The 27,932-nt window shown below is 39.6% G+C and overlaps 1 protein-coding gene across 2 annotated transcripts in view; it reads right to left on the bottom strand.

Moving 5' to 3' along the window:
* Positions 1 to 27,932, bottom strand: part of hpn (hepsin) — a 110,978-nt gene that overhangs the window by 49,049 nt on the left and 33,997 nt on the right. For both annotated transcript variants that reach the window (XM_039773621.1, XM_039773622.1), the window contains exon 3: positions 5,379 to 5,480. In XM_039773621.1, the coding sequence (XP_039629555.1) occupies positions 5,379 to 5,480 (102 nt within the window). The remainder of the gene's footprint in view (positions 1 to 5,378; positions 5,481 to 27,932) is intronic.

The following is a 27,932-nucleotide window of genomic DNA, read 5'->3' as shown; positions in this document are numbered from 1 at the left end:
CTTGTAACAATATAATGGTCCAGGAAATAGCCATAGTATTCCAAATACCATAACTGCTTTAGCGTTGTTACTCTCACTGCACCTTCTTCTTCTTTCAGCTGCTCCCATTAGGAGTTGCCACAGCGGATCATCTATTTCCATATTACTCTCACTGCACCACTCAGAGTATTTATATCACTGTATCTGAGTGTGAATCACAGCATCAGCTGATCGGAAAGAGAATTATCGGTATACAGCATCAGGCACACACTACCTCAGCCACGGCAAAACATTTTAAAGCCTTTCCTGTACGGACCTCACGGTTCAGAAACAGTTTCATCCCAAGAACTATAAACACACTCAATCATTGCTCCTTGTAGAACTGTTTGTACTTGTAAGTACAATTACCTCACTGTAAAGTTGCACTACAGTTATAATATTGCACAACCTGAGCCACTTCATAAAGCGCGTATTTACATATGATGACAATATCATTTTTAAGATGAAATGCAGCAAATTATGTTTATTATATTATACAGGTAAAACTTTAACTTCATTTAAATAATCTATATTCTTCACTGGGACTGGCGTGAAGGATAGAATAATTAAACATGTACTACGAAGATAGTTCAATGTTCCTTAAACTTTTTAAAGAATCAGCGCTCTAAGCTTACAGATGGCTTAACTTCTATTACAGAGCTGATTGCGTGGCATTCAGTTACTTGGAGAAAGAAAAGCAAGAACTGCACGGGCGGCCACGCCAATATATATTGAATATAAAACAGAAAGAGAAAATAACGACACAGCTAAAAACGCAGTGGCAAATTTCGACAAAAGTTAAACGCTTGTGTCATGAGCACAAGGCGGCTATGCATTGTCCGCAATGGACGTGGCCATCCGCCATGCATAAGATACCATATTGACATGGGCGGGCAAAGGAGCCACCGATTCTTTTTCTGCCTAGAGCCGCCCGTGAGTACTGCTGCAATAAATAATTTCATCGATGGTCGTGCACAATCGCTGCGCTGTAAAACCCATGTTTAATAATGTGCTTTAACTCCTATCATCATGAAAATTATATCACGTATACATCTCAGTATTTTAGTTATTCAGAGAGCTGTAATATCATGAATGTAATGGATTCTGTGTCCAGTCAGAGGAAGAGAGCCGGTTTAAGAAGCAAGTAGTGATTCACACACATAGAGCACATAGAAGATCAAATACAAAACAAAGCATTTAACGTGCTAATTTAATTACGATGTGATTTGAGAAACTGGTTAAGTAAATGATTTTAAGATGACGTTTATGATGTTCTACTTTAATGACAAAATAAACTACGTGATTAAAGTGGAAATGTCGAGATTGAAGTTGACATTTCGTGCTTTTTTCCCCACTGTGTGCCTTTTTTTTCTCTGTACCCTAAAAAGCTTTCATATGACACTCAGACGGTAGGCTACGACTCGCCTTTTCACAGCGACTGATATCTGAGCTTTCCAGTTTCTCCAACACGCTATGTCACTCGATCAATTTCCTTTTGTTGATTATACCACAGCTTAATTAAACAAATAGTATATTTTTCCTTTGCCTCCACTTGGTATTCGCTGAAATTCTTATATTTTCCCCCGTGCTTTTCCCATTGTCTTTTCACAGAAGGCTGAGCTTAAGGGCGATTTATATTGATTTGCATATTCAAAGAGGCGTAATTCTGGGAGGAGACTACTTTTGACATCTTGTGTTATGGTTTTGTGCTGAACTTGCTGGTGAGGCCTGGCCTGAACAAGTTGGCAGTTACATAAAGCGCGTGCACGAGCGTTATTTTTCACGCTGATCGGGATTTATGTAGCGGAAGAACGTGGAAGTTGGTGTATGCACAGATTCCTGCATCTGGATTTTTCTGTGCGTAAGCACATTTCGGGTTTTGTGCTTACGCCATGTTATAGTGCGAGTTCTACACACGGCGTTATACATGAGGCCCCTGGTCTTTGCCAAGGTGTTTATGGGCAAACTCTGTTTTCTTTATGGACAGCAAACATTTCTCTTGGAACACCACCCATCCATCCATTATCCAACCCGCTATATCCTAACTACAGGGTCATGGGGGTCTGCTGGACTGTGGGAGGAAACAGGAGCACCCGGAGGAAACCTACGCAGACTCCTACAGGGAGTACATGCAAACTCCATGCACGGAGGACCTGGGAACTGAACCCAGGTCTCCTAACTGCGAGGCAGCAGTGCTACCACTGCGCCACCATGCTGCCTGAACACCTCCCATGTAAGTCTAATTTGTGTAGCTACTTTCTAAAGGTAAACTCATGCACGTTGATTTCCACACTATCTGAAGATTCCTTGATGAAATTCCAGGGTTCTTAAAGACTACTTTTGACATCTTGTGTTATGGTTTTGTGCTGAACTTGCTGGTGAGGCCTGGCCTGAACAAGTTGGCAGATTTTTGAAAGCACTTGTAGATGGTCTTCTGGAAAGTGTAATGGTTAATTTCCAATTGTTTACAGATCATTAAAAATCCCTTCCTAGACTCATAGGCATCTAGGACCTTCTTTCTGAGGAGCTAAGCATGCTCACTTCAACAACAAAGGGCACATCAAACTGAATATCTGAGATTTAAATAAGTTAAGTTTCTCCAAAATCATATCAAATGATGTTCTAATCATTTGCACCTGATTCTGACTTTAGATATTTGAGGTAGTGATAAATGTAGAGAGGGGTGGACTTAATTTTTTCACATGCAAATTAGCATTGATGTTTATTTAAATTATACAATGGACATGATGTTTGTTATATTATTTGGTATTTGGTACTTTGTCTATAGATACTGTTTAAATGAAGATCAAACCTTGATATATCCATGTATGTTGAAAAGAAAAAAATATTTCATGGGGTGTATTTAATTTTTCACATGACTGTAAGGTATTCCTTTAACATCAGTGGCATATTCTGTTTGAAATAAATTATATTTATAAGGGGTGGTAATGCACAGACAGACCTAAGTAAGCAAATTATACTGTTAATGTATGTACAGTAATACCTTAGTTAACAAATCCTCTGAGAATGAAGCACCTTTCTAATGCTAAAGCGCTCTCATTCTGAAATTTACCTACACAGAATTGCCTGTTACTGGCATAATGTGTGCTTTACAACATAAAGTTATTATACACAAGTGCTTAGTTCTTTTGTGTGTGCTGTAGTTTTTAGAAAACTACAAATAGAATTTTCCCAGAATGTCATTGTAGCTGCAGTCGTCTGGTTTCCAAAACTTCCGCGGCTTCTGCTTTTAATGGGGTTCAGGCAAAGAGTGTGACTCGTCGACCCGTATGTCAATAACTCCACATTTCAAGTGTCTTTGTTTTAAAAGTTTTACTAAAAATTCAATGAAAAAACATAAAAATGAAGCGAAAAATGGATCAGAGATGCTCAAGTCTTGTATATCTTGAGTCTCTTTGAGTTTCTCTTAAAAGTTCTTTATAAACTTGCAGATATGATACAGGAATGGTCAGAAAACTGAAAGCTGTAGTTACCCCAGTGAAAAGGCAAATCAAATAGTTATGTTTCTAGCTAGCTGCAGACTGACTAAACTCCTATTACTAGAGTACAGATAAAGCTGAGCAATAAGGAAGTTCCATTCCAAGTTAGCTTTAGGCGTTAAACAGGATCATCCAATACCTACAGTATGTAGTTACAATACGAGAAACTCACATTCAAAACAAATTAAGCGCTCACTCATATGATTTTACCATTAACTATAAACTTGTTGCACTCATGGAAACATAAAGCAATATATTTAGAAACTAAAATGAAGATTGTTAAAAAAGGGTAAACAGAAGAAACAAAACTCTTGGTGTTAGCAGCCAGCCATGAAAGGAGCCAGTGCCGAGAGTGGAAGGAAAGGTGTTGAGAGAGAACAGTGAACCTGAAAGCACTTTGGAGTTCTTTGCTGCTTAAATCCAATGGTCTGGGTGTATGGCCACTGGCGACTCTTCCTAAAGATTCTGACTTGGATTACCTGACACAGCTGTGAGGCAGATGGGGTTGCCTCTGAGCCCAAGTGAGGAGTAACATGGAGACAGCAATGTGAACGTCTAGCCAGTAAATGATGCTGATGAGAGCACAGAGCGCCACATGGAAGAAGAATTGTTTGGTTGTCAAGGATAAACAGTAGATGGTATGAGATAAAGCCTGTGACATACGGACAAATTTGCCTACAATTTGTGAAGTTTCTTGTAACAAACTACTGTATAATCCCAGAACAACTCTACTTCTTTAACAGAAGTGTTACTGTATTTGACTTTAATAGATCAAGTTTATATGTTGTGGACCACCAGGGCATGTACAGCCACCCTAACCTGACACAGACAGGCAAAGACACGAGTTGCCACATAACATACATTTTATTTTCAGTTCCCAGCACACAATGTTCACAGGGCAAAGCACCAAACAATCCCTTTTCCTTCTTCTTCCCTTCCTTCTTTTCCACCTCCACTCTTCTCCCAGCAAGCTTCGTCCACCTCCTCCCGACTATGGCTCCTCGAAGGGAGTGAAGCGGCCCCTTTTATAGGGCAACCAGAGGTTCCCCAGGTGTTCCCAAATCTTCTTTCGGCAGTACTTCCAGATGTGGCAGAAGTGCTGCAACCTAGGGCTCAGAAATTGTCCAGGCACTCCATGGAAGTGGCCATGGACCCCTGCAGGGTTAAGCTTCTAAGCTCCAAGAAGGTTGCCCTTTAATGTTCCAGGGGAGGTACTGTATTGCCCTGCATATGCCCTCTCCACTGGTCCTTCCATCACAGGCGTGTCCCAGCTCGGGGTCCACCACAATGTATGTGTGCAGCCATAATACACATTGTTCAGTAAAAACACAACCAATTACTGAACCTTTAGAGTTCATTTGTCACAAAACATAACACAACTGTGAATGGAAGACCAGTCTATTGCAGTGCACACTCATGCAAATGAACCAGTGGCTAACATAAAGGCATCAGTCAACCAAAGATGTGATGTGTGAAGCAACAGGAGTATCATAAGAGAAGCCGACTACACAGACACAGACAACATGCAAAATCGTCCATAAATATACTGAACCTGCATCTTTGCAACTGTGAGGCAGCACTACTAGCCACTATGTCACCATTCCATCCTTATTAAGGTAGCCATGTCACGTCATGTAATTTTCTAACCTGCTCAATCCAGACTGGTATGAAGGTAGCATTTATCTAAAAAGATGCACACTGGCAAAGCTGAATATAACTTTAAATATGCATGTGAAAAAAAAAAATGTGCATGGTGTGCTGTCTAAGCCAAAATCAAGGCATACAAATCATATCAAAGACAAGTTAAAAGAGAAATGTGCTCCAAATCTATTGATTAGTCAGCACACTCTCAGGACTTACCAATGGCCCAGGCAGCCACACCAATCCCGGACAGGAATACTAGAATTCCAAGGATGATAACTGAAATTTTGGTGGGAGTCAGGCAAGTTGATTGGGGTATGGCTGGAAGAGAAAAGAGACGCATGAGCTTTTATCATCATTGAGCTTTTATTTGTACAAAGCTATTATTTTCTTTATTCTGAACATGTAAAATAGAGCTATAATATTCTCATTTAAGCTGCTGTTACTTGATTTGTAGCATTTAATGGGTTTTTAACACTTTGTGATGCAAAGATCTGGGCAGAAATCCACTATTAGGATCAGTGTTCTTCTATTTAATAACAGAATGCAGTAAAATTATTTATTTATTGTTAACGTCCCTTCACCTAGTGCTCTTCCTCTCCCGTCTTAACATCTTCTTTTCAGTCCTTACTTCCTCAGAGTAGTAGCAACTTCCATCAAAGTATTTCATATTACTAACAATTGGTTACGTACATGACCAAGATCTGCCACTGTGTGTCATTCAAAAATTACCAAGAACAAAGTTCCAATCCCAAAAAGGAGAGTACAAATTACAAAGGTAAGTCAAAAAGTATCCTTAATCATTTCTTAACATTTTTATACTGTTAGCTGCAGTGGTAGTAGTGCATGCATTTGTCAGCTTTTGATGCAACACAGGTCCATGCTGGTCTGGTTCAATGTTGGGGTGTTGTTATCTAAGCCGCTTTCCATTTGCACCAAACAGGAGCAGCATGTTCTTTTCCCCTTTTTGTGAGCTGAAGGTGTGTCAGGAGCACAGATCCACAATCAACTTTTAGCACAGTAGAGAAGCAACATTTTGCCTCAGCAAATGGAATCATATTTAAAGAATTGGCAGACATACACGAAGAACAATAACGGTATGTATTGTACTGCACTATTCACATAATTCTATGTGTGCATTTTTGCATTTTATATGACTCATGTATGCTTAAAATTAAATTCTTATATTTGTTTTACGTTCTGAATTGACACTAAATAATTAATAACTTTTACGGTCTTGGCATTCAATATTTAAGCAATGCCTTAGTACTGCTCATGTGTCCACATTGCACGCTTGTGATGATATGACACACAGCACATAAATATGGCGGTGAGTCGCATATTTAGGTTATCCTCAGTGGATGCAAAAACCCTTTCTTTATTAGTGGTAGTAATTCTGCATTTCATTAACCTGAGAACTCGAATGTTTGAGCTGGGAACGGTGTCGAACCCAAGTTGACGAAGTTCCAGTAAATCAATATGGACGCATTCCAGGAAAACCTTTGTTGAGTTTGCTCCATTAGAATAAAAAGCAGTTGATAACAAGTTAATATACAGTATTTTGTGTACCCAAACATTGTAGAAACACGTCCACCATGGATACAGGTTGGACAGTACTGTTTGTACAACTGACTTAATGAGACACAAATAGACAGAACAATACTATAGCTTTTAATAAGGTTTGTGGTTCATTTGGGATTAACGCTAGACTTGACAGGCCAACTCCAACTTTCCGAGTTGGAAATCTGACTTAATGGGTTGTTCCTTTTAAAAACTCTAACTAGGAACTTGGAAATATCAACTTCCCACATCAAATTAAATACAAAACAAGCCAGGCACTAGTTTTGTGCTTTGATTTGCTAGTTTTGAACTCTTTGCTCTTCAACTCTCAATCTTTGTCTTGCCCCTTTGGTTTTGGTTGCTAAGGTGTGTTTTGCTTTGAGGTATTTTGACCCTTGCCTTCTATGTTTTGACTATGATTATTGTCTCTTTTAATCCTTTATCTGACAATAACTCTCAACATCTTGCAAGTTATAACAGTGCCCTTGACATGGAGCTGGCAAACAGGTGTCTGGCCATTCGACTAAGTGTCTTAATAACATAGGAGATTATGTTGGAAATAACATGACATTCAGGTAAACTCTTTAGCTTTCCTGCTTTCATTTACATAAATATACTAGCTGTCCCCGACGGTTCCTCCCACGTAGAAGTGAAACAGGACAGCGAGGAGGATCCTACCTGGATCCCTACTCCTGATGTCACGCTTCCTACGCCCCTCGGCTCGCAGCCTCTGTCTTGGATTAGCACGAATATGTCGCTCCTGCAAGCAAACTATGATTCTTATCAAGATGAGAGAAGTTGCAAAATCAACAGGAATGTTCAAGCAAATTCTAGAAAAAAAGCCCAATCTAAATCTGTTAAGTAGTTCTCTCGTTCACTAGCTAAGTGGATATAAGATACACCCCGAGGCTGGCATGTCAGTGAGGAGGGCCCTGCCCCCCTCCCCTTGGCCCGCTGTGTGTCTCTCGAATTTGTGCAAATAAATTGGTACCACAAGCGAACTATGATTCGCGATGAGAGAAGTTTGCAAAATCAATGGGAATGTTAAAGCAAATTCTAGAAAAAAAACGATCTAAATCCATTAAGTAGTTCTCTCATGAAAAGCAGACAGGCATACAGACAGACAGGTAGATGTTGGATTTTAAATATATAGAGATCGCACATACTTTTTTGACTTCATAAAGGAGAAGAGAAAAGACCCTATTGCTGCCCAAGGTGTGACTTTACAGGTTTGTACTTCAGTCTGTTGTTGTTCACCAGTAATTACCATAATAAAGCATCTCTTTTTCTTCAGCTTCTATCTCCTGTCTCTTCCTCTCTCTTCCTCTATCTCTCCATGTTTCTTGGCTTCCCATTGATCATTTATCCCTGCTCAGCTTCCGGCTCCACACTTAACTGGCCTCTAGAGTTGGTTCAGCTTAAACCTCATTTTAGAGTCACTTCCACCCAAACCAGGACAGAAGCTACAGCTCCACTTAGCAGATCCCAAACTCCTTTCATTTCTGCGCCTTAAAGCACCAATCTTCTCAGGCAGCATCTCAGCCACTTAGACTATGAGAGAGACATTCATTACCAAATGGAACAAAATGTCCTATAACACTCATCAGAGGCCTCATGTATAAATGGTGTGTATGCACAGAAATGTTGCGTAAGAACGTTTCCACGTTCAAATCGCGATGTATAAAACCTAAACTTGCCGTAAAGCCACGCACATTTCCACAGTACCTCATACCCTGTCGTACGCAAGTTCTCCGCTCGATTTTGCAGACTGCCGCCACACAGCGTCAAAGCAGTGCTACTGTTCCTGTGTGGTTATCCTTTCTTTTCCTGACGCGGCTTTATAAATACACTGAAATTAACTGCATATTGTTTATTAGTTAAATGCATCTGATTTTAATTAACTAGTAACAATATAATGGTCCACAGAATGGTCAAACTATTCCAAACACCATAGCTGCTTTAGCGTTGTTACTCTCATTGCACCTTATTTTACTTCTTTCAGCTGCTCCCTTTAGGGCTTGCCACAGCAGATCATCTTTTTCCATATTACTCTCACTGCACCACTCGGAGCAGCTGATTGGAAAGAGAATTATTGGTATACAGCATCAAGCACATGTTGCCTCAGCCATGCTTCCTATTTGAAGCGTTTCTCACATGGCAAACGCTTCAAACCTTTCCTGTATAGACGTCGCGGTTCAAAAAGAGTTTCATCCCAAGAGCTCTAAACACACTCAATCAAGTGCTCCTTGTAGAACTATCTGTACTTATAAGTACAATTACCTCACTGTAAACTTGCACTACAGTTATAATATTGCACAACTTGAGCCACTTTATAAAGCGCGTATTTACATATGATGATGATATCATTTTTAAGATGAAATGCAGCAAAATATGTTTATTATATTATACAGATGAAACTTTAACTTCATTTAAATAGTCTATATTGTTAATAATTAAAGGTTGTTCCTGCCTCGCACTGTATACTTCACTGGGACTGGCGTGAAGGATAGAATAATTACACATGTACTATGAAGATATTTCAATGTTCCTTAAACGTTTTGAAGAATCTGCGTTCTGAGCTTACAGATGGCTTAACGTCTATTACTGAGCTGATTGTGTCGCGATCGGTTACTTGGAGAAAGAAAAGCAAGGACAGGAATTGGAAGTTAGTACGTTTGAAAGAGACAGTACTGCAGGGGCAGCCATGCCAATATATATTGAATTTAAAACAGAAAGAGAAAATAACGACACAACTAAAAACGCAGCGGCAAATTTCGACAAAAGTTAAACGCTTGTGTCATGAGCACGAGGCGGCTATGCAGTGTTCGCAACGGACATGGCCATCCGCCATGCATAAGATGCCATGTTGACATTGGCGGACGAAGGGGCCACCGATTCTTTCTCTGCCCAGGGCAGCCACGAGCCTAGAGCCGCCCCTGAGTACTGCTGCAATAAATAATTTCATCGAAGGTCGTGCACAATCACTGCGCCGTGAAACCCATGTTTAATAACGTGCTTTAACTCCTATCGTCATGAAAATGATATCACGTATACATCTCAGTATTTTAGTTATTCAGAGAGCTGTAATATCACGAATGTAATGAATTCTGTGTCCTGTTGAAGGAAGAGAGCCGGTTTAAGAAGCAAGTAGTGATTCACACACATAGAGCACATAGAAGATCAAATACAAAACATCCATCCATCCATCCATTTTCTAACCCGCTGAATCCAAATACAGGGTCACGGGGGTCTGCTGGACCCAGCCAACACAGGGCACAAGGCAGGAACCAATCCTGGGCAGGGTGCCAACCCACCGCAGGACACACACAAACACACCCACACACCAAGCACACACTAGGGCCAATTTAGAATCTCCAATCCACCTAACCTGCATGTCTTTGGATTGTGGGAGGAAACCGGAGAGCCCGGAGGAAACCCACGCAGACACGGGGAGAACATGCAAACTCCACGCAGGGAGGACCCGGGAAGCGAACCCGGGTCTCCTAACAGCGAGGCAGCAGTGCTACCACTGCGCCACTGTGCCGCCCAAATACAAAACAAAGTATTTAAAGTGCTACTTTAATTATGATGTGATATGAGAAACTGGTTAATTAAATGATTTTTAGATGAAGTTTATGATGTTCTATTTTAATGACAAAATAAACTACATGATTAAAGTGGAAATTTCGAGATTGAAGTTAACATTTCGTGCTTTTTCCCCACCGTGTGCCTTTTTTTTTCTCTATACCCTAATAAGCTTTCATATGACACTCAGATGGTGGGCTATGACTCGCCTTTTTATGGCGACTTTGATATCTGACAACTTCTTTTTTATTTCTGTCACTGTGCGACTTTGTGAACTTCAGCTTTCAAGTTTCTCCAACACGCTATGTCACTCGATCAACTTCCTTTTGTTGATTATACCAAGGTTTATTTGAACAAATAGTATGTTTTTCCTTTGCCTCCACTTGGTATTCGCTGAAATTATTATATTTTCCCCTGTGCTTTTCCTATTGTCTTTTCACAGAAGGCTGAGCTTAAGGGCAATTTATATTGATTTGCATATTCAAAGAGGCGTAATTCTGGGAGGAGTTGAGGCAGGACTGCAGGCGCGTGCATGAGTGTTACTTTTCACGCTGACCGGGATTTGTGTAGCGGAAGAACGTGGAAGTTGGCGAACGTACAGATTCCTGCATCTGGATTTTTCTGTGCGTAAGCACATTTCGGCTTTTTTGCTTACGCCATGTTATAGTGCGAGTTCTACGCACGGCGTTACGCATGAGGCCCTGGTGTCCTCATCTTGAACTGTCTTTATTTCACAGCAAATGGTTAGGTGTCCCTGGAAACTGCTGCATTACCTGACTTCCAGCATCCTGTTGTAGTATGATGCCTTCACTGAAGTCACATTATGTTTTTTTATTGATGCCTATCAAGTTGTCTTTCCGCCGCAGACATCACATACTGTATACTGTATATAAGCCATATCACCTCTCTCCTGATACAAGTAGCATGACTTGTGTGTATATCAAAGCCTTGCAGGTGCTTCATTCTTTCTTGTGCCATTCTTTGCTGCCAGTAATTCCCCAGAGCACCAGGACACTGATGTCATATATCTGGCCTTAAAACAGATTGAATTGAAGTGGAAACTGCAGGATTTCCTTCACTGAGCCCTCTGATGCTTGGCAAAATGTTAGTTAGTGAACATGCCCAACCTTTCTAAGACCTAAACAGTATGATGCATCTTCAGACAGACAACAAAAGAAGTTCTAGCTATGTCTGTCATCTCAAATTCTCTCTCTTTGTTCTTGCAAAGGGCAGTTTAGGCATTGCATTTCCTTCAGCAGGGGCTTGTTACATTTGGGACTGCTACATTCAGAAGGGGGCTCTTTCAAGAGACTATGTAATAAAACATTGATATATATTTTTAAAAAGTTTTGAAAGGATGACTGGCAAATAACTTTTTAGTTTGGGCAAAAAATTCTAAGCTTACGAACAAAGGATTTTACACTAGAAGGACATCAAGAAGTAAGCCAAATAAAATATCCCTATATCAAACTTGAGGTGGTGATATCATTAAAACATTACTGTCTTATACTTTGGAGTTAAGGGATAAAAATGGCCATTTCTATATAAATATGTATTCTTTGTACAGTATATCAATGCATATTTCTTTAATGAAAGCAAAATCAGGTTTGCAGCTGTCTCAGGACAACATAATGAATTAAAGATGGGGTTTCAGCACACAACCTTTTGGTCTCCAGTTCTTTTACCACAAGGTTACACTATCCAAGGCTAACATTAACTTGGCTCTGCCAAAATCCAAACTGAGAAAAAAATCTACCACAGATAAGTCAGAAACAGGCTTTCATACAAGATGAGCTGTTGTGAGAAGGAGACAATTTCCGGTTTATTTCAGTGCCTAACTAATCCCACAGCTCTCCTCAGAGACAAGAAAGTTATTGTGCTACTAATGTTTGGTGGTGTCAGCAGGGGAAATCAGAGAGCAGAGATGACATGTGAAAAAAATAAATGCTACGAAATGGAAGTAGCTCTTCAGCAAGAAATGTGGTTAAAGAAACTGCTACTAAAACCTGCAAAAAAATAAACTCTACTAATTTAGTGATAATAAAACACTCCTTCTTTTAATGCCACTACTCACATCGCTACTTCCTAATTTATCTCACAGGCACAATGGCCATAAACGCTAAAGTCATATTTTATGTAGAGAAGTACAGAGGTGCCAGACTAAGACTAGACTAGACTGTTAGTTAATTTTCATCCAAAATGCAAGATTGGCCTATCAGTTCATAATTCGCTGAATTTTTGAGTTTATTCACCATTGTATGTCAAATGCATTTTTTAACAATAAACTAAGATGGTGCCAACTGCCTGGCAGGACTATGGTATCTCATTGAAGAAATACTGTACTAGTCATCTCATCCTTCAGAGTTCTTGTTATTGATAACAGGTTTGAAGCTTTTGGTGAGCTCTGTTGTAACCATGGGATTCCTTCAACACACCTATTTTTTCTGTTTATAACTTAGGATTTATTTAAAAAAAATGTGTCTAACTTCCTGTAATCCACTAGCAATGCTCAGATATGGCAATAGTTTAACTAGTAAGGGAAAAGAATACCGACAGCATTTCCAGACTTTATCAAATACTGTCAATGGTCATACCGCTAGACTACCCTTGGCAAGGCTGGGAAAGAGATCACTCCATGAATATCTCAAACAAGGTAGTTAAATTTGATAATTCACAAAATGTATTCCTCCTCAATCTGGGAAAAATACACTAATTCGGTTGAGAATTGTACACCGGATAAACTTCAGCAAATTAAAACTAAAATCTAAAATATTTTCCGAAACTTTACCCTAATTGTGAATGGTACCAGGTAGCTCTGGCCTCGCTCAGGCATATGTTTTGGGACTCTCCAAAATTATAGCCCTTTTGAGAAATATTGTTTCTTATATATTAGTTAATATAAGGTGTACGATTATTGAAAATCCTCTTGCAGCCATTTTTGGAGTTTAGACTATTTGCTGATAAACCAGCCATTATTTCCTACACTACACTGTTAGTTCATTGATTACCGTTATTCAACTGGAAGAATCATATCACACATTCTATTGCTCAAAAAGTATATATTTTATATTATCTAAAACTAGAAAAAAAATTTAACTCTTCTTTCCATGGAACTGTGCAGATCTTCTTTAGAATTTATCAAAGTTTCATTAATGTTATTCTAAAATAAGTTTGCTGAGGTCCGGCCTGGGTTTCTGCTAAACTCCTATGGGTTTAATTAATAAGAAATCGTATAACACAGTGAGCCTTTCTTTTATTACTAATTAGCTTTCTGTTTTGAGTGAGGGTGGAAGTTTTAGTGTTGCTTATGATTACTAATTTTAATTGTTTCTGTGATACATGCTTTTTTAAAACCTTTATTTTACTGAAACGTATGTTTGATCATGAACTTATAAAGCAACTGTTGCAATGTAAAGAACAAAAGGAAAAAGATACATGTTTTTCAACACAAATTATCAAAAATATAAGCATCTTATAAAATTGTTAAAAAACAAAGAAATATGGCAATTTTCTTGCCTTCTCTGTCACTCTGTCTCTTACTCTCGTTCATGTGTGCTCACCACCCTATAATCTCACTCTTCCTCTCATCAATGCACTCACTTCACTTGGTTTCTTCCTCTTTCAGTTGACGATGTGCTGTTTCTCATATTTATTCTTAGATATGCTTTCTCCCCAGCTGCACTCTCAAATAATTCACCTTTCTAGTTGCAAGTCTCTAAGGTCTCATCACTATGACCTGTTTCTCCTACCAGTAACCCTTGTCATCTGTAGATTCACATGTACCTCAGGCTGGAACTGACTGTTTTTAATGTCTTCCACCCAGAATGTCTGCCAAGCATCAGAATCACTGCATTAGTAGTCGATTTTGACTTTTTCATTTCCTTTGGCAATGTTAATCATTTTTATTTCTTGTTGATTTGATTTTTTTTTTTATACCGCTCTCCCAGTTTTTAATGAGTGTCACCATTATATGGGTACAGTTGTCCTTTATAAAAAGGTGATGAACAGAGTGAAAAATAAAAATTTTAAGACCAGTTATAGTAACAAGTCAATTTCTGAAACTGGTTTTCTGTTGTAAAGGCCAGCCCTGACACAGACAGGTATAGGACATAGGTTCAAAGCACACAAGAGATTTTATTTTTATTTTTCCTTGTGGGAAACACCTTCCACATCCTCACAAGTCAAACACAGTTCCCAAAACACAAGCACGTCTCTACACAGTACTCTTCTTCTCTTTCTCCTTTTCTTTTCTCTTCCAGGCAAGCTTTGTCTCCCTCCTCCCGACTCTGGCTCCCGGAGTAATGACTGCTGGCTCCTTTTATAACACCCCCGGAAGTGCCGGGTTTTCGTCCTGGTCGAGGAACAGTGGACCAGCTCTACACCCTTATCAGGGTCCTGGAGGGTGCATGGGAGTTTGCCCAACCAGTCTACATGTGTTTTGTGGAAAAGACATTCGACCGTGTCCCTCGCGGAATCCTGTGGGGGATGCTCCGGGAGTATGGGGTACAGGACCCCCTGATAAGGGCAGTTCGGTCCCTGTACAACCGGTGTGAGAGCTTGCTTCGCATTGCTTGCAATAAGTCAAAACCGTTTCCAATGAGAGTTGGACTCCACCAGGGCTGCCCTCTGTCACCAATTCTGTTCATAACTTTTATGAACAAAATTTCTAGGCGCAACCAGGGGATTGAGGGGGTCCGGTTTGGTGGACTCAGGATTGGGTCACTGCTTTTTGCAGATGATGTTGTCCTGTTTGCTTCATTAGTCCATGATCATCAGGTCTCTCTGCATCGGTTTGCAGCTGAGTATGAAGTGGCTAGGATGGGAATCAGCACCTCCAAATATGAGACCATGGTCCTTAGCCGAAAAAGGGTGGAGTGCCCTCTTAGGGTTGGGAGTGAGATCCTGCCCCAAGAGGAAGGGTATCATGTATCTCAGGGACTTATTCATGAGTGAGGCAAGGATGGAGCGTGAGATCGACAGGCGGATTGGTGCAGCGTCCGCAGTAATGCAGGCTCTACATCGGTCTATCGTGGTGAAAAAGAAGCTGAGCCGTAAGGCAAGACTCTCAATTTACCAGTCGATCTACGTTCCTACCCTCATCTATGGTAATGAGCTATGGGTAGTGATCGAAAGAATAAGAATGCAAATACAAGTTGCTGAAATGAGTTTCCTCCACAAGGTGTCTAGGCTTTCCCTTAAAGATAGGGTGAGAAGCTCAGTCATCCTGGAGGGGCTTGGAGTAGAGCAGCTGCTCCTCCGCATCATAAGGAGTCAGATGATGTGGCTCAGGCATCTGATCAGGATGCCTCCTGGATGCCTCCCTGGCGAGGTGTTCTGGGCACGTCCAACCGGGAGGACACGCTGGAGGGACTATGTCTCCCGGGTGAACACCTCAGGATTCCCCCTGAAGAGCTAGAAGAAGTGGCAAGGGAGAAGCAAGTCTGGGCATCTCAGCTCAAGCTGCTGCCCCCGCGACCTGATCTTGGATAAGCAGAAGAGGATGGATGGATGGATGGATGGAAAACGCAGTACCATTTAAAGAAACTTCACAGATCAACTATTATTACAATATAAAATTACAAAGAAAGGTGAATACAGATTAAGGTAACAACTCACTGGCAGTGCTTACACAGTTTGCAGTACAAATTGGGTCACATGCATACATTATTATCATGGTGAATAATGGGACAGTTGAAACTTGCTAGTGATAGAATTGCCCTTAAAAGGCCAGTGAGATCAAGTCTCTTCAGCCTGGATCTGTATGTCAAGAGCAGGCATTTGCTTAAGTCAACACAAAGTGTGCATGATTTTGAGTGTGAGTATAAGTACATGTATTCCAGAAAATGGCTAAAAACTGAAAAATGAGTAAAAAAACTGGTTTATACAAAACCTGGCATACTCACATTTTTACACAATTTACCCTTTCCAAATCTTAATCTTCTTGTAAATATGTGTTCATGAATGCACCTTAAACCCCAACCATATATGAACCATGCTAATCAACCTAAAGCATATGCTAGCATAAAGCTGCAGACCTGCATTGGCTGGCGGGGCAGTCATCTACATGACATATCCAGAAGTGCAAGGCAGAAGTTCTTGTCTCTTGATCAGAGGCACTCAATGAACCTTTAGTTTGGTTGCATAAGGACAGGTGTCAGCAACAAGAACAAATATGCTGAATGGCAATGTGTTACTGCTGCTGTAAATGCTGTGAGCCCCAGCCTCACCGTGTCTGAAATAAAAGAAAAAAAGGGTCCAATCTCCAATCTCTTGTGACAATATCGATTGCCAATCACCGGCAGAGTGTGCGTGTAATGGGAGGAGGAAAAACACATCTATACTGTCTGATTTCGATCTGCGAATCGCATGTGTAATTGGAGACGCCTTTTTATGTGGCATTTTGTCAGAGCAGTCCTGACGACTGTCAGTCTCATCTTGGCATCACAGATGACTTGCATGCTAAAAGAATGACGCTGCTTACGGTTAACAAAAGCAGCTTCATTCTCGCTAGGTGCCCTTATTGCTGTATTAATGCATTAAAGTGAAAAAGCATTTTTATGCTGATAACAACATGTTATGTTATATGTATATGCAACCACACCATACAAACACTGGATATAGTACTTTGTTGATAGGTTAATGCAGGGGTGGGAAAACTTTTTGGCTCGGGGGCAACATTGACTTTTAAAATTTGACAGATGGGCCAGGCCAGCACTAGATGCATACATATCAAACATAAATATAAAAAAGGCATTACAGTGTTAATATTTACATTCACTTTTAGTGGTGACAGTGTTGTTGATCACCTTTTTTGCCAGTGCATCAAAGTCTGGTGTTAGTTTTGTTGTGGCAATTCTCAGAACAGATCTGAGGTGTTCATTGCTCAGCTGGGATCTGTGAGGTTCTTTTTTGGTGTTCATCACACTAAAAGTCTGTTCACACACATATGTAGAGCCAAACAACACCAGCATCCTCTGTGCCATCTTCTGGATGCTTGGAAATTTGTCTGCACTTAATGAAGCATTAAACTCATCCAGTTTAAGAGAGTTGAACTTCTCCTTTCAGACGGTGTCACATTGGAGATCAATAAGTTCCAACTGCAACTCCTATGGCGCCGTTTCAGGCTCCTGTGTGAAGGGACATGACACCAGCTGAAGTGACTTGTAAATTTTTCCAAAATCAGAGAAGAGAACCGATGGCAGAATTCTCCATATAGGTCGTCCAGTGATTTCCTGTATTTTTTTCACAAGTCAAGGGGCCCCTTTTAGCGTAGCCAGTGTGGTGAAATGAGCGAATGAGTTGTTTGACATTTGCTTTGAGAATAAAGCTAACTTGGTTTTGAAGGCTGTGACGTTTGTGTACATTTCATGCACAAACTGGTCTTTCCCTTGTAGCTTCACATTCAGATCATTCATGTGTGCCAGTATGTCCACAACAAAAGCTAAATCACAAAGCCAATCTGCGTCACTCGGCTCAGGAAAATCGTCAGCTTTCTCAAGTAGCTCCAAAAATGAGATAATCTCCTGTTTGAGCTCACACACTCGTCAACATACTTTCCCCAAACTTAACCTAGCGGACATTGGAGCTGTAAAGCAAGTCCTGGTGATCAGCGTCAATTTCTTCAAGAAACTTAATAAACTGACGATGCTAAAGTCCGCTCGCTCGAATAAAGTTAATGAGTTTTACAACTGGCTTCACTACATAGTCAAGCTGCAATAAGGATTTACAAAGTGCTTCCTGGTGGATTAGGCAGTGTAAGAAAATTACCTCTTGCTCAGGGTTGTCCTCCTTCACCCTCTCCTGGATTCTTTTGAGCAACCCAACGTTTTTTCCAGTCAGATTTGGCGATACATCTGTGGTAACGTTGGCGAGCGTACTCCAAGGTAGCTTGTGCCTATTGATAACCCCCAACACGCTGTCATACAAGTCCTCTCCCCGCATTTTCCCCTTTAGGTATTCCATGGGCAAAAACTCCTCCGTTATCTCAAAATTGTCATTAATCCCTCTGATAAAAATTAAAAGCTGAGCGGTGTCCTTTATGTCATTACTTTCGTCCAGTGCCAAGGAATATAATGTAAATGAGTCTTTGTCAATTAGCTCAACACGGCGAGTCACTGTCCTGCGTGATAAGCTAATTTTTTCAAATTTGTTCTTACTCTTAGGACACAAGATATCTGCTGTCTCTACCATGCACTCTTTGAGAAACTCCCTTTCGGAGAAAGGCATGCTGATCTTTGCTAATTTGAATGCCAGTACATAACTTGCCTTCATGCTTGATTCTTGGATGGCAGTTTGTCGGATAAAGGTGTTTTGCTGAGCCTGCAAACTAGCTGCCAACCACCGAGCGGTAGCCGTCCATTCTTGCGTTGACTGGTTGTTCGCATAATTAGCATGCTTGGTGGAAAAGTGACGGCTGATGAAGTATTCCTTTAAAACTGCAACAGTTTCTTGGCAAATAAGATATACAGCCTTTGACCGAACTTCAGTAAAAAAGTAATTAGGTGTCCATTCCTTATTAAATACTCAGCACTCACTGTCGACTTTTCTTTTCTTTGGCCCACTCATTGTTGCAGATGGATTCAGAGCAGTAGCAGAACAATAACAGAGAGTAACCCGGGCTCCGCAAAATCAAGTCAATGTATCACTGCGCCTAATGCGCCACCTGGTGGAAGGCCAGGCATTACAGGACAAGGTCAAATAACTGCAGTCATGATTATGATATGATTTGATTTGGGCAATTTTTTACCAATCTTCGGCGGGCCGGATTAAAAAGACCAACGAGCCGGATGTGGCCCGCGGGCCGTAGTTTGCCCTCCCCTGGGTTAATGGCTTCCAGCAAAGCAGGCATGACAGAGTGAAGCTTAGCTGAGATATTCCTGATCTGTCGGCCACTTCCCTGAGAAGCAAAAACAGGTAGTCTAAAAAAAAATTTCTATAGTGCAAATATGCAGCATTGTTCCTCTTAAAAGGGAACTAAAATACAATCTGTGCTTCATATTCATCAAATTCCCCTGCTTGATCAAGGGTGTCATAATTTCCAATTTTTCTCCGAAATGTTGCATACGAATTGGTCACAAGTTCCTCTATTAAATTTTTATTTTTAATAAATTGTGCCGTTTGCATGGAAAGTTGTGTATGTACATTCCGAGCCAGTTTTTGCATGTGTGCCAGCTTTATAAATGATACCCCTGGTCTTTTCCTTGTCCAGTTTTTATCCTTGTGGCCTGCCTTTTTTAACCCTTGACCACGCTCCACCTTGTATGTCTAAATGTAAAACTAATAGTGCCAATTTTTTTATCAGTGTTAATTATAATTGTTATATATTATTTTGTGTTTTAAAATTTTACTGCCTGTATTCCACTTCAAACACCTCATGGAAGAGCAACCATACACCTCTTACACTGTGTTTGACTTTATTAGTCCTTCCATGAGAACCCTAAATACAAAGAGGACTGTTTCATTTATGTTAGGTAGAACGCCCAGAGGGTGCTGGGCAGTCTCTTGGTCTGGAATCCCTGCAGATTTTATTTTTTTTCTCCAGCCATCTGGAGTTTTTTTTTTTGTTTTTTCTGTCCATCCTGGCCATCAGACCTTACTTATTCTATGTTAATTAATGTTGACATATTTTTATTTTTTATTGTGTCTTCTATTTTTCTGTTCTTCATTTTGTAAAGCACTTTGAGCTACATTTTTTTGTATGAAAATGTGCTATATAAATAAATGTTGTTGTTGTTGTTTATTAAGGACAGGGAGCATGTCCACAAATATACTGTACGTCACATTCTGTTCTCCTCTTCTCTTAATACCACTATGTGTTATGAATATGCTGGAGTTGTGAGTAAGAAATGCACAAAGGAGCTGCAAATTGAATCTCCAAGCAATAATTATTGATGAATGGTTAAATATTCAAAGCAAATTTGATACAGTAGACCACCTAATTTATGTCTTATTTATTTATTTATCTAAGACATCTTTGTTATTCCATTTTGGAGTTGAAAAACACCAGAAATATGATAAACATGTAGAAAAATAAACTGGTTAGCAAGCAAAAGGAATTACTATACTGAGGCTAAGGATCTGCACTGGTATCCCGAAGGTTGCTGGTTCAAAACCCCATCACTGCCAAAAGAGATCCTTCTCTGCTGGGCCCTTAAGAAAGGCCCTTAACCTGCAATTGCTCCAGGGGTGCTGTACAATGGCTGACCCTGCACCCTGACCCAAAGGGGTATGTGAAAACGTACAAATTCCTAATACAAGAAATTTTATGAATTTTTCCATTTCATGTCCATAGGGAAAGTATTAAATATTATATTCTTGAGTGTTTTATATAGGGCTTATCACAGTCACCACCGCTGTGCCTCCACCCATGGACCAGCTTCCCAATCAATTGGAGCCAGGCCCTATATGAACCCTCCTTGGACCCATGGAAACCAGCAGAGTTACTCCTGTCACTGCTTCTAAGATTCCGTTTTCACCAAGATGAAGGCTGAGATATTCAGCTGACTGCTCCGTCCACTGCTTTTCAGGACACTTGTTTTACGCGATGCCCTGTGATAGCCACTGATTTTGCCCAATACTACTGGGTGTTCCTTTGTCTTAACAGAGGTTTGTAATGCACCTAACTGGACCTCACACCATAGTGTATAAATATACAATAATACCATTTCTGGCATGCCATTTTAAATCCACCAGCTTAAAATATTATAAAATCTACATTGTAATAACTTCTTCAGTTTTTTCTATCCATCGGATGTATGCCACCACATTCTTATCATTCAGTATTTCTGTTCATAAAAGGTCAATGCACTGTGTATAGCCATTGAATCACGGTTGCATTTACAATGTCTCACTGGACTGTTTTAGAAATTAATTCTCATTATTCACAATCTATTCAGTCTCTAGATGCTTTTCAGATAGTTACCCTTAATAAAGAATCCAACTTCTATGGAATGATCAAGTTACTCATAAACTTTAATGCATGATCTAAGTCTGCTAAGATCAATACACCTCTTACTGAATGTAAGGCTGATGTAAAAAGTTTGCTTGTTTGACAGCCCATTTTCCTTCTTTCTTCACAGATAAATAGACTGACCTGATAATTCCCAGTTATCATATTAGGCTTTGACCTAGGACAGGGGTCCTCAATCACGGTCCTGGAGAGCCGCAGTGGCTGCAGGTTTTTGCTCCAACCCAGTTGCTTAATAAAAAGCACTTATTGCTAAAGTAACACTTCTGCTTCACTTTAGTGATTTTGAGCCCTTATTGCTTAATTTTGTCTTAAACAGCTATTTTAATTGCTCCTTATTATCAATAACATGCAAATGACAAGATAGAGCAGCATTTCTCCATTTAGCTTATTTACATTTACACCTGTGTGTATTTATCTGCACTATTGGGTTTAATTAAATACTTGGAAGAAAAATGAAGAGAAAAAAGTGAAGGACTGAGAATTACTCGTCCATTTTAGCCTTTAAATCATTTGCATGATAGAAAGGGAAAGAAAATCTAGGATATGAGAATGACCTGACTAGCAGAGTTAATTTAATTTCATAGCTTGTTAGTGCTTTATTGGCAAGAATTGCTTTCTAATTAAGCAACCAGGTCAGAACAAAAACCTGCAGCCACTGCGGCTCTCCAGGACTGGGATTGAGGACCCCTGACCTAGGATATTGTCAGAGAAATTAAATGCTTAGCTGTTGGAGAAATTATATGTATAACTGCAGCATTAGTCATAATGGTCCGTGACCCTGACAATTTACAGATACAGTTGTGAGGTTCTCTACAAATGTGAAACAATGAATGTATGATTTAATTATTTATTGTTAGTAAATAGTAGTTACTGTATTTATAAATGTGTAAGTGCTCTGAACCTGAACACAGTGCAGAGTTTGATTAAAAAAATGAATTCAATTGAACTGAGCTCAGGTAAAAGCAATTTCTACAAAATAAACCCAACCTTCCATGAACGGTTGCTGAGTTTCTCATCTTCTCATGATCTGAGTACTATATTATAGTTTTTATAGTAATACTTCAAATTATTGTGCTTATTCTTCTCTGCAACTTGAGATATTGCTTGTCCAAATGATCTATATGCATATGGATTAAGCATCTCTGATGCTTCGCATTCAAGTCCAACTAACTTGTATGGACCCATCCTGATATTCATCTGCTTGTGGTGATTTGACTAACACCTAAAGTCTGAAAGCAAGTATAAGTGCAGTTGTCTGCTTGTTTTACTCCTTTTGCCATTCCTGAATATTTTAGTTTTCCCCATCTACTGTAGATTGCAGTTTCCAATATAAGGTGTGTGTATAATTTCAAATTGTTGTAGACTCACTCATCCTTACCCTCTTTGGTTAACTTTGTTCTATATACTGAAATAATAAAGTGGATATTCTTATTCGCTGTCTGCCAGATTTAACAGCTGGCTCAACATATGTATTCACTTTCTGTTTCTGACACTTTTTCCATTTGTGGTAAATACATTTTCAGGTTATTTCCATGTCATGCAAGTATATTGCATGTAAAGACCTCATCATGGTGTCCACTGCTAGACAAGCTCCCATGTTAAAACACAGGAAGACACATACGCCAGAGTGATACCACTGACAAAATAATGAAATAATTAAGTGATATAATGAATTGTCTGGACATCTTCTTATTGTGGAAAGATATGCTAACCCGGCCAATGGCTTAATTTCCTTTTGATGTTTCCTCTGGCTAGACATGCGCAACAAAATGACCCAGGAACAAACAAAAACAGCCCATCAGTAAGGCAAGTTACAGGAGCAGGAGCCACTAAATATGACTAATAAATTCTGTGTAGTTATGAAGTTAGAGTGCAGAATGACTTGCAATTGCAAATCATGTGTCGAGTGACTTACTTAAATTAAGGCAAATGCTAATGTTAGTAGAACCAAAGTACTATTTGACAAAATTCTACCTCACTGTCACAGTAATTTCAGTACTGATGTGTTTGCTTAATGGTTAATGGTTACTCTGACTTTGAAAGCAAGACTGTGTTTTTTACTTGAATCGCATATCTGCAGATTTTAGACACTCTTATTATTTAGCATCCACCTTATATGTAGACAAGTATCTTATAAGTCCTTCTCATACTATGACCACAGATCAGAAAAGCAATGCAGATTTAGAAGTTCTCGTTAGTTTACAGCCCTTCTGCTTGTTCATCATAAAATACAGTGCCTATAAAAATGTTCACATTGTATTGCTATAAAACATTAAGTCTGCGGTGGGCTGGCACCCTGCCCGGGGTTTGTTTCCTGCCGTGCACCCTGTGTTGGCTGGGATTGGCTCCAGCAGACCCCCGTGACCCTGTAGTTGGGATAGTTGGATAATGGATGGATGGATGAAAACATTAAGTCAACAGAATTAATTTGGCTTTGTCGAAGTAAAAACAGATTTCTGAAAAGTAATCTGAATTAATTAAAAATGTAAAACACATCATGCTTGAAAAAGGGGCCTGAGTTGCCTCGAAGGCTTGCATATTGAAATCTTTTTTAGTTAGCCAATAAAAGGTGTCATTTTGCTTGACTTCTTACTACATTCATAATGGCTAACACGGTACAACACCCTAGTGCTACAAATATAAAACACAAAATAATTGATAAGTATTCACAGTGCTTGAACTGTGGCAGTACACACGCAAACTCTGTACCGACAATTCCCCATTCCTGCCTTATGAGTGCCGGTACTGGACACTGAGTAGGCAACAAGAAATAGTCTGGGTGCTTTACCAGTTACAGCTTTATGGGAGAGTGTCGAAGAGAAAGCGACTGTTAATAAAACCCCAAGACATCTTGGCTAGTGTTTGTCATAAGGCATATAGGAGACCATGACGGTTCTATGCTCTGACGAAACCACAATGAAGTTTTTTGGCAATCAGACCAAATTCTTATGTTTGACATTAGTCGGACAATGCACATTATTAAAAAGACATCATTCCCACTATATAGTATGGTCCTGGCAGTCTCATGATGTGGGGATGCTTCTCTGTAGCAGGCTCTAGTAGGCCTGTGGGAGTAGAAGGTAAAACGAAGGCAGCAAAATACAGAGATAACCTGGAGAAAAACCTGCAAGATGCTTGCGCCTTGGGAAATGATTTGTCTTCCAGCAAGACAGTGTCTCCAAACATAAAGCCAAAGCTACACAGGAAAGACTTCAAAACAGCATTAATGTCCTGTTTTGGTTGAATCAGAGTACAGATCTCAGAATTTGTGGAGAATCTGAAAAAAGGTTGTTCACTCATGACCTCCACGTTGCCTGACAGAGCTTGAGAAGTTTTGCAAAGATGAAAGGGGAAAATGGCAGAGTCCAGAAGTGCCAAGCTGATAGAGTGACTGTTCACACATGACTGACAAAGGGGCATCTACTAAATACAGACGTGAATAGGGGGAATACTTATGCAAACAGTTTTTTTTCTGTTTTATATTACTACTTAATTTAGACCACTTTGCAGAGATCTATTTTCACACTGACATTAAAGAGGCTTTTCCTTCTGATCAGCATCCAACAATCCAAATTAGATCTACTGTGACTCAATGCTGTGTAAAAATAACAAGGGGGTGAATACATTTAATAGGCACTGAACAAAAAATAGACTCTTCACCTTCACATCTTCAAAAGTGTTTGGAGTTTGTTACAAGTTGTAAGGTGTAGATTTACTGATTTGTTCCACTTAATAAAAGGATTAGTGCCTGTGTGCATATCTGTGTGTACATTTGTTTGCTATGACTCTGTTATTCCAAAAGATGGTCTACCACAAACATTAACACTGATTTTACAAATCCCATTCTAAATGGCATATAACAGTGGCATACTCATGCAATGCATTTGTGGTTCCAGCTGATGGTGCATCAGAAGCATTTGTAGTAGTGCATTTTATTACTACAGATAATGTTTGCGAACCATCATCTGTGGTAATGACAAATGCAATGCATTTTATAACTATAAATGTTTGTGATGTGTCATCTGTTGGAATGACAAATACAGAGCATTTTCATACTACATACATTACAGAATATCTCCCAATAGATGGTGCACTGCAAACATTAACACTGAGGTCTACATTGATTACTTAGATTTCAACTGATCTTAGACAAGTTACACAGGTAGTACACGAATAAATCTTACACACAATTTATATTAGTAACAATTTTGTATGTGTGACAGATCAGCTCACTTACTAAAAAAAAATTCTGAAGTTTGAATTTGTGCTTTTATTTAATGATTTGCCTTCTAATATAAAAGACTCCCCTTCAGTCTCAGGTTTTAAATCTAGCCTGAAGATCACTACTCTACTCTAGTATACCCTGCCTAGAGCTGCTGATTAGCTGTGCATGCATCATCTCTGTTTGTTAATCATTTGTACAGAAATTTAAGCATCACAATATTTTTAAATTGTTACTAACCCTCCTCTATTCTGTTTCTCTTCTCGGTATGTGACGTGACACTTTTGTACTGCCAGGCTGCTCTCCTGAACATAGAAACATTATTTAAGATAAAGAAGCATTGGAATCATTGGATGGAAAGATTCTTTCATCAGATTGAACAGCCAACACAGACTCCACCATAAAAAACCCAGAAGTGTTAGGCTGCCAGTTGGCCGTCGTCTCCAAGGCTGTGATTTTAGTTTTGACTTTCACATTTACTATTTTAATCTCCACTTGGACAGAGGCAGTGGTGCTCTAAGAATTACGTTTTTGGACTTCTCAAGCGCCTTCAACACCATGCAATCTCTGCTCCTTAGAGACAAGCTGACTGAGATGGGAGTAGATTCACATCTGATGGCATTGATTGTGGATTATTTTACAGACAGACCTCAATATGTGCGTCTTGGGAACTGCAGGTCTGACATTGTGTTCAGCAACACAGGAGCGCTGCAGGGGACTGTACTTTCTCCGGTCCTGTTCAGCCAACATACATCAGACTTCCAATATGACTCAGAGTCCTGCCACATACAAAGGTTCGCTGATGACACGGCTATTGTGGGCTCCATCAGGAGTGGGCAGGAGGAGGAGTACAGGAAGCTAATCAAGGACTTTGTTAAATGGTGCGACTCAAACCACTTACACCTTAACACCAGCAAGACCAAGGAGCTGGTGGTGGATTTTAGGAGGCCTTGGCCCCTCATGGACCCTGTGATCATCAGAGGTGACTGTGTGCAGAGGGTGCAGACCTTTAAATACCTGGGAGTGCAGCTGGATGACAAATTGGACTGGACTGCCAATACTGATGCTCTGTGTAAGAAAGGTCAGAGCCGACTATACTTCCTTAGAAGGTTGGCGTCTTTCAACATCTGCAATAAGATGCTGCAGATGTTCTACCAGACGGTTGTGGCGAGTGCTCTCTTCTACGCAGTGGTGTGCTGGGGAGGCATTGTAAAGATGAAAGACGCCTCACGCCTGGACAAACTTGTTAAGAAGGCAGGCTCTATTGTAGGAGTAAAGTTGGACAGTTTAACATCTGTGGCAGAGCAACGGGCACTAAGCAAACTCCTGTCAATCATGAAGAATCCAGTGCATCCACTGAACAGTGTCATCTCCAGGCAGAGGAGTAGCTTTAGTGACAGACTTTTGTCACTGTCCTGCTCCACTGACAGACTGAGGAGATTGTTCCTCCCCCACACTATGCGACTCTTCAGTTTCACCCGGGGAAGTAAATGCTAACATTACTCAAAGTTATTGTCTGCTTTTACATGTATTTTTATTACTATTTAATTTAATATTATTTTTTGTATCAGAATACTGCTGCTGGATTATGTGAATTTCCTTTCCCCTTGGGATTAATAAAGTATCTATCTATCTATCTATCTATCTATCTATCTATCTATCTATCTATCTATCTATCTATCTATCTATCTATCTATCTATCTAGTTTATCATTTAATTAATGGACTGATGTTGCTGCTTTTGATTTATGTTTAATCAGTTCTATCTTGTTCTGTGTGTTTTAACAAATCTGCATTCATATGTGTACCAGTTCTGTATTTAGTAATTAGTATAACCTATACTTGTATTTTAACTGAGAATTGTTCACAGCACTCTGCACCTCCACTGTTTGAAGAGCACTATACAATATAATTTATATTATATTGTGATGCTGGTGTTAGTGTATGTACTATAAGAGCTCTATATGGCCATTTGCCTGACCCTTATTTTCACTTTCCTTCTTTGTCTCTCTTTCTCAGGAGATACCTGGGTCTCTTGTGCTTTATGTTACCTAATAATGTATTAATACAATAAATGCTTCAGCCTAGCTCAAGAAAAAAGGAAAGTACATTTCCTTAATCACCTGATGTTTTTTTTTTGAGAAAATGTAATTGTCATATTGCATGACCAGCTTCTTGAGTACATTAATTCTTGTAAGCTAATTATTAATTAAAAAAAGTAAGCCAGTACTCATGTAACAGAACACTGGCCCTAAATTAGAAACTAAATTGCTTAATTCAAAAACTTTAGGCAATGTACAATACATTGTACATGACAATGTACTTCTTAACGACTTAAAATTATTCATAATGCTTAGAGAGGGGTAATTTACAATGCCTGACTGCCTGAGACATTTTGAGAAAAAGAGAGAGATTTGGAAATATTAACCGAAATGTGT

This window comes from Polypterus senegalus, chromosome 12, assembly GCF_016835505.1.
Source record: "Polypterus senegalus isolate Bchr_013 chromosome 12, ASM1683550v1, whole genome shotgun sequence".
In the NCBI taxonomy this organism is placed as follows: Eukaryota; Metazoa; Chordata; class Cladistia; order Polypteriformes; family Polypteridae; genus Polypterus; species Polypterus senegalus.
Note: the sequence above shows the minus strand (reverse complement) of the source record. Positions and strands in the feature narration are given on the sequence as shown.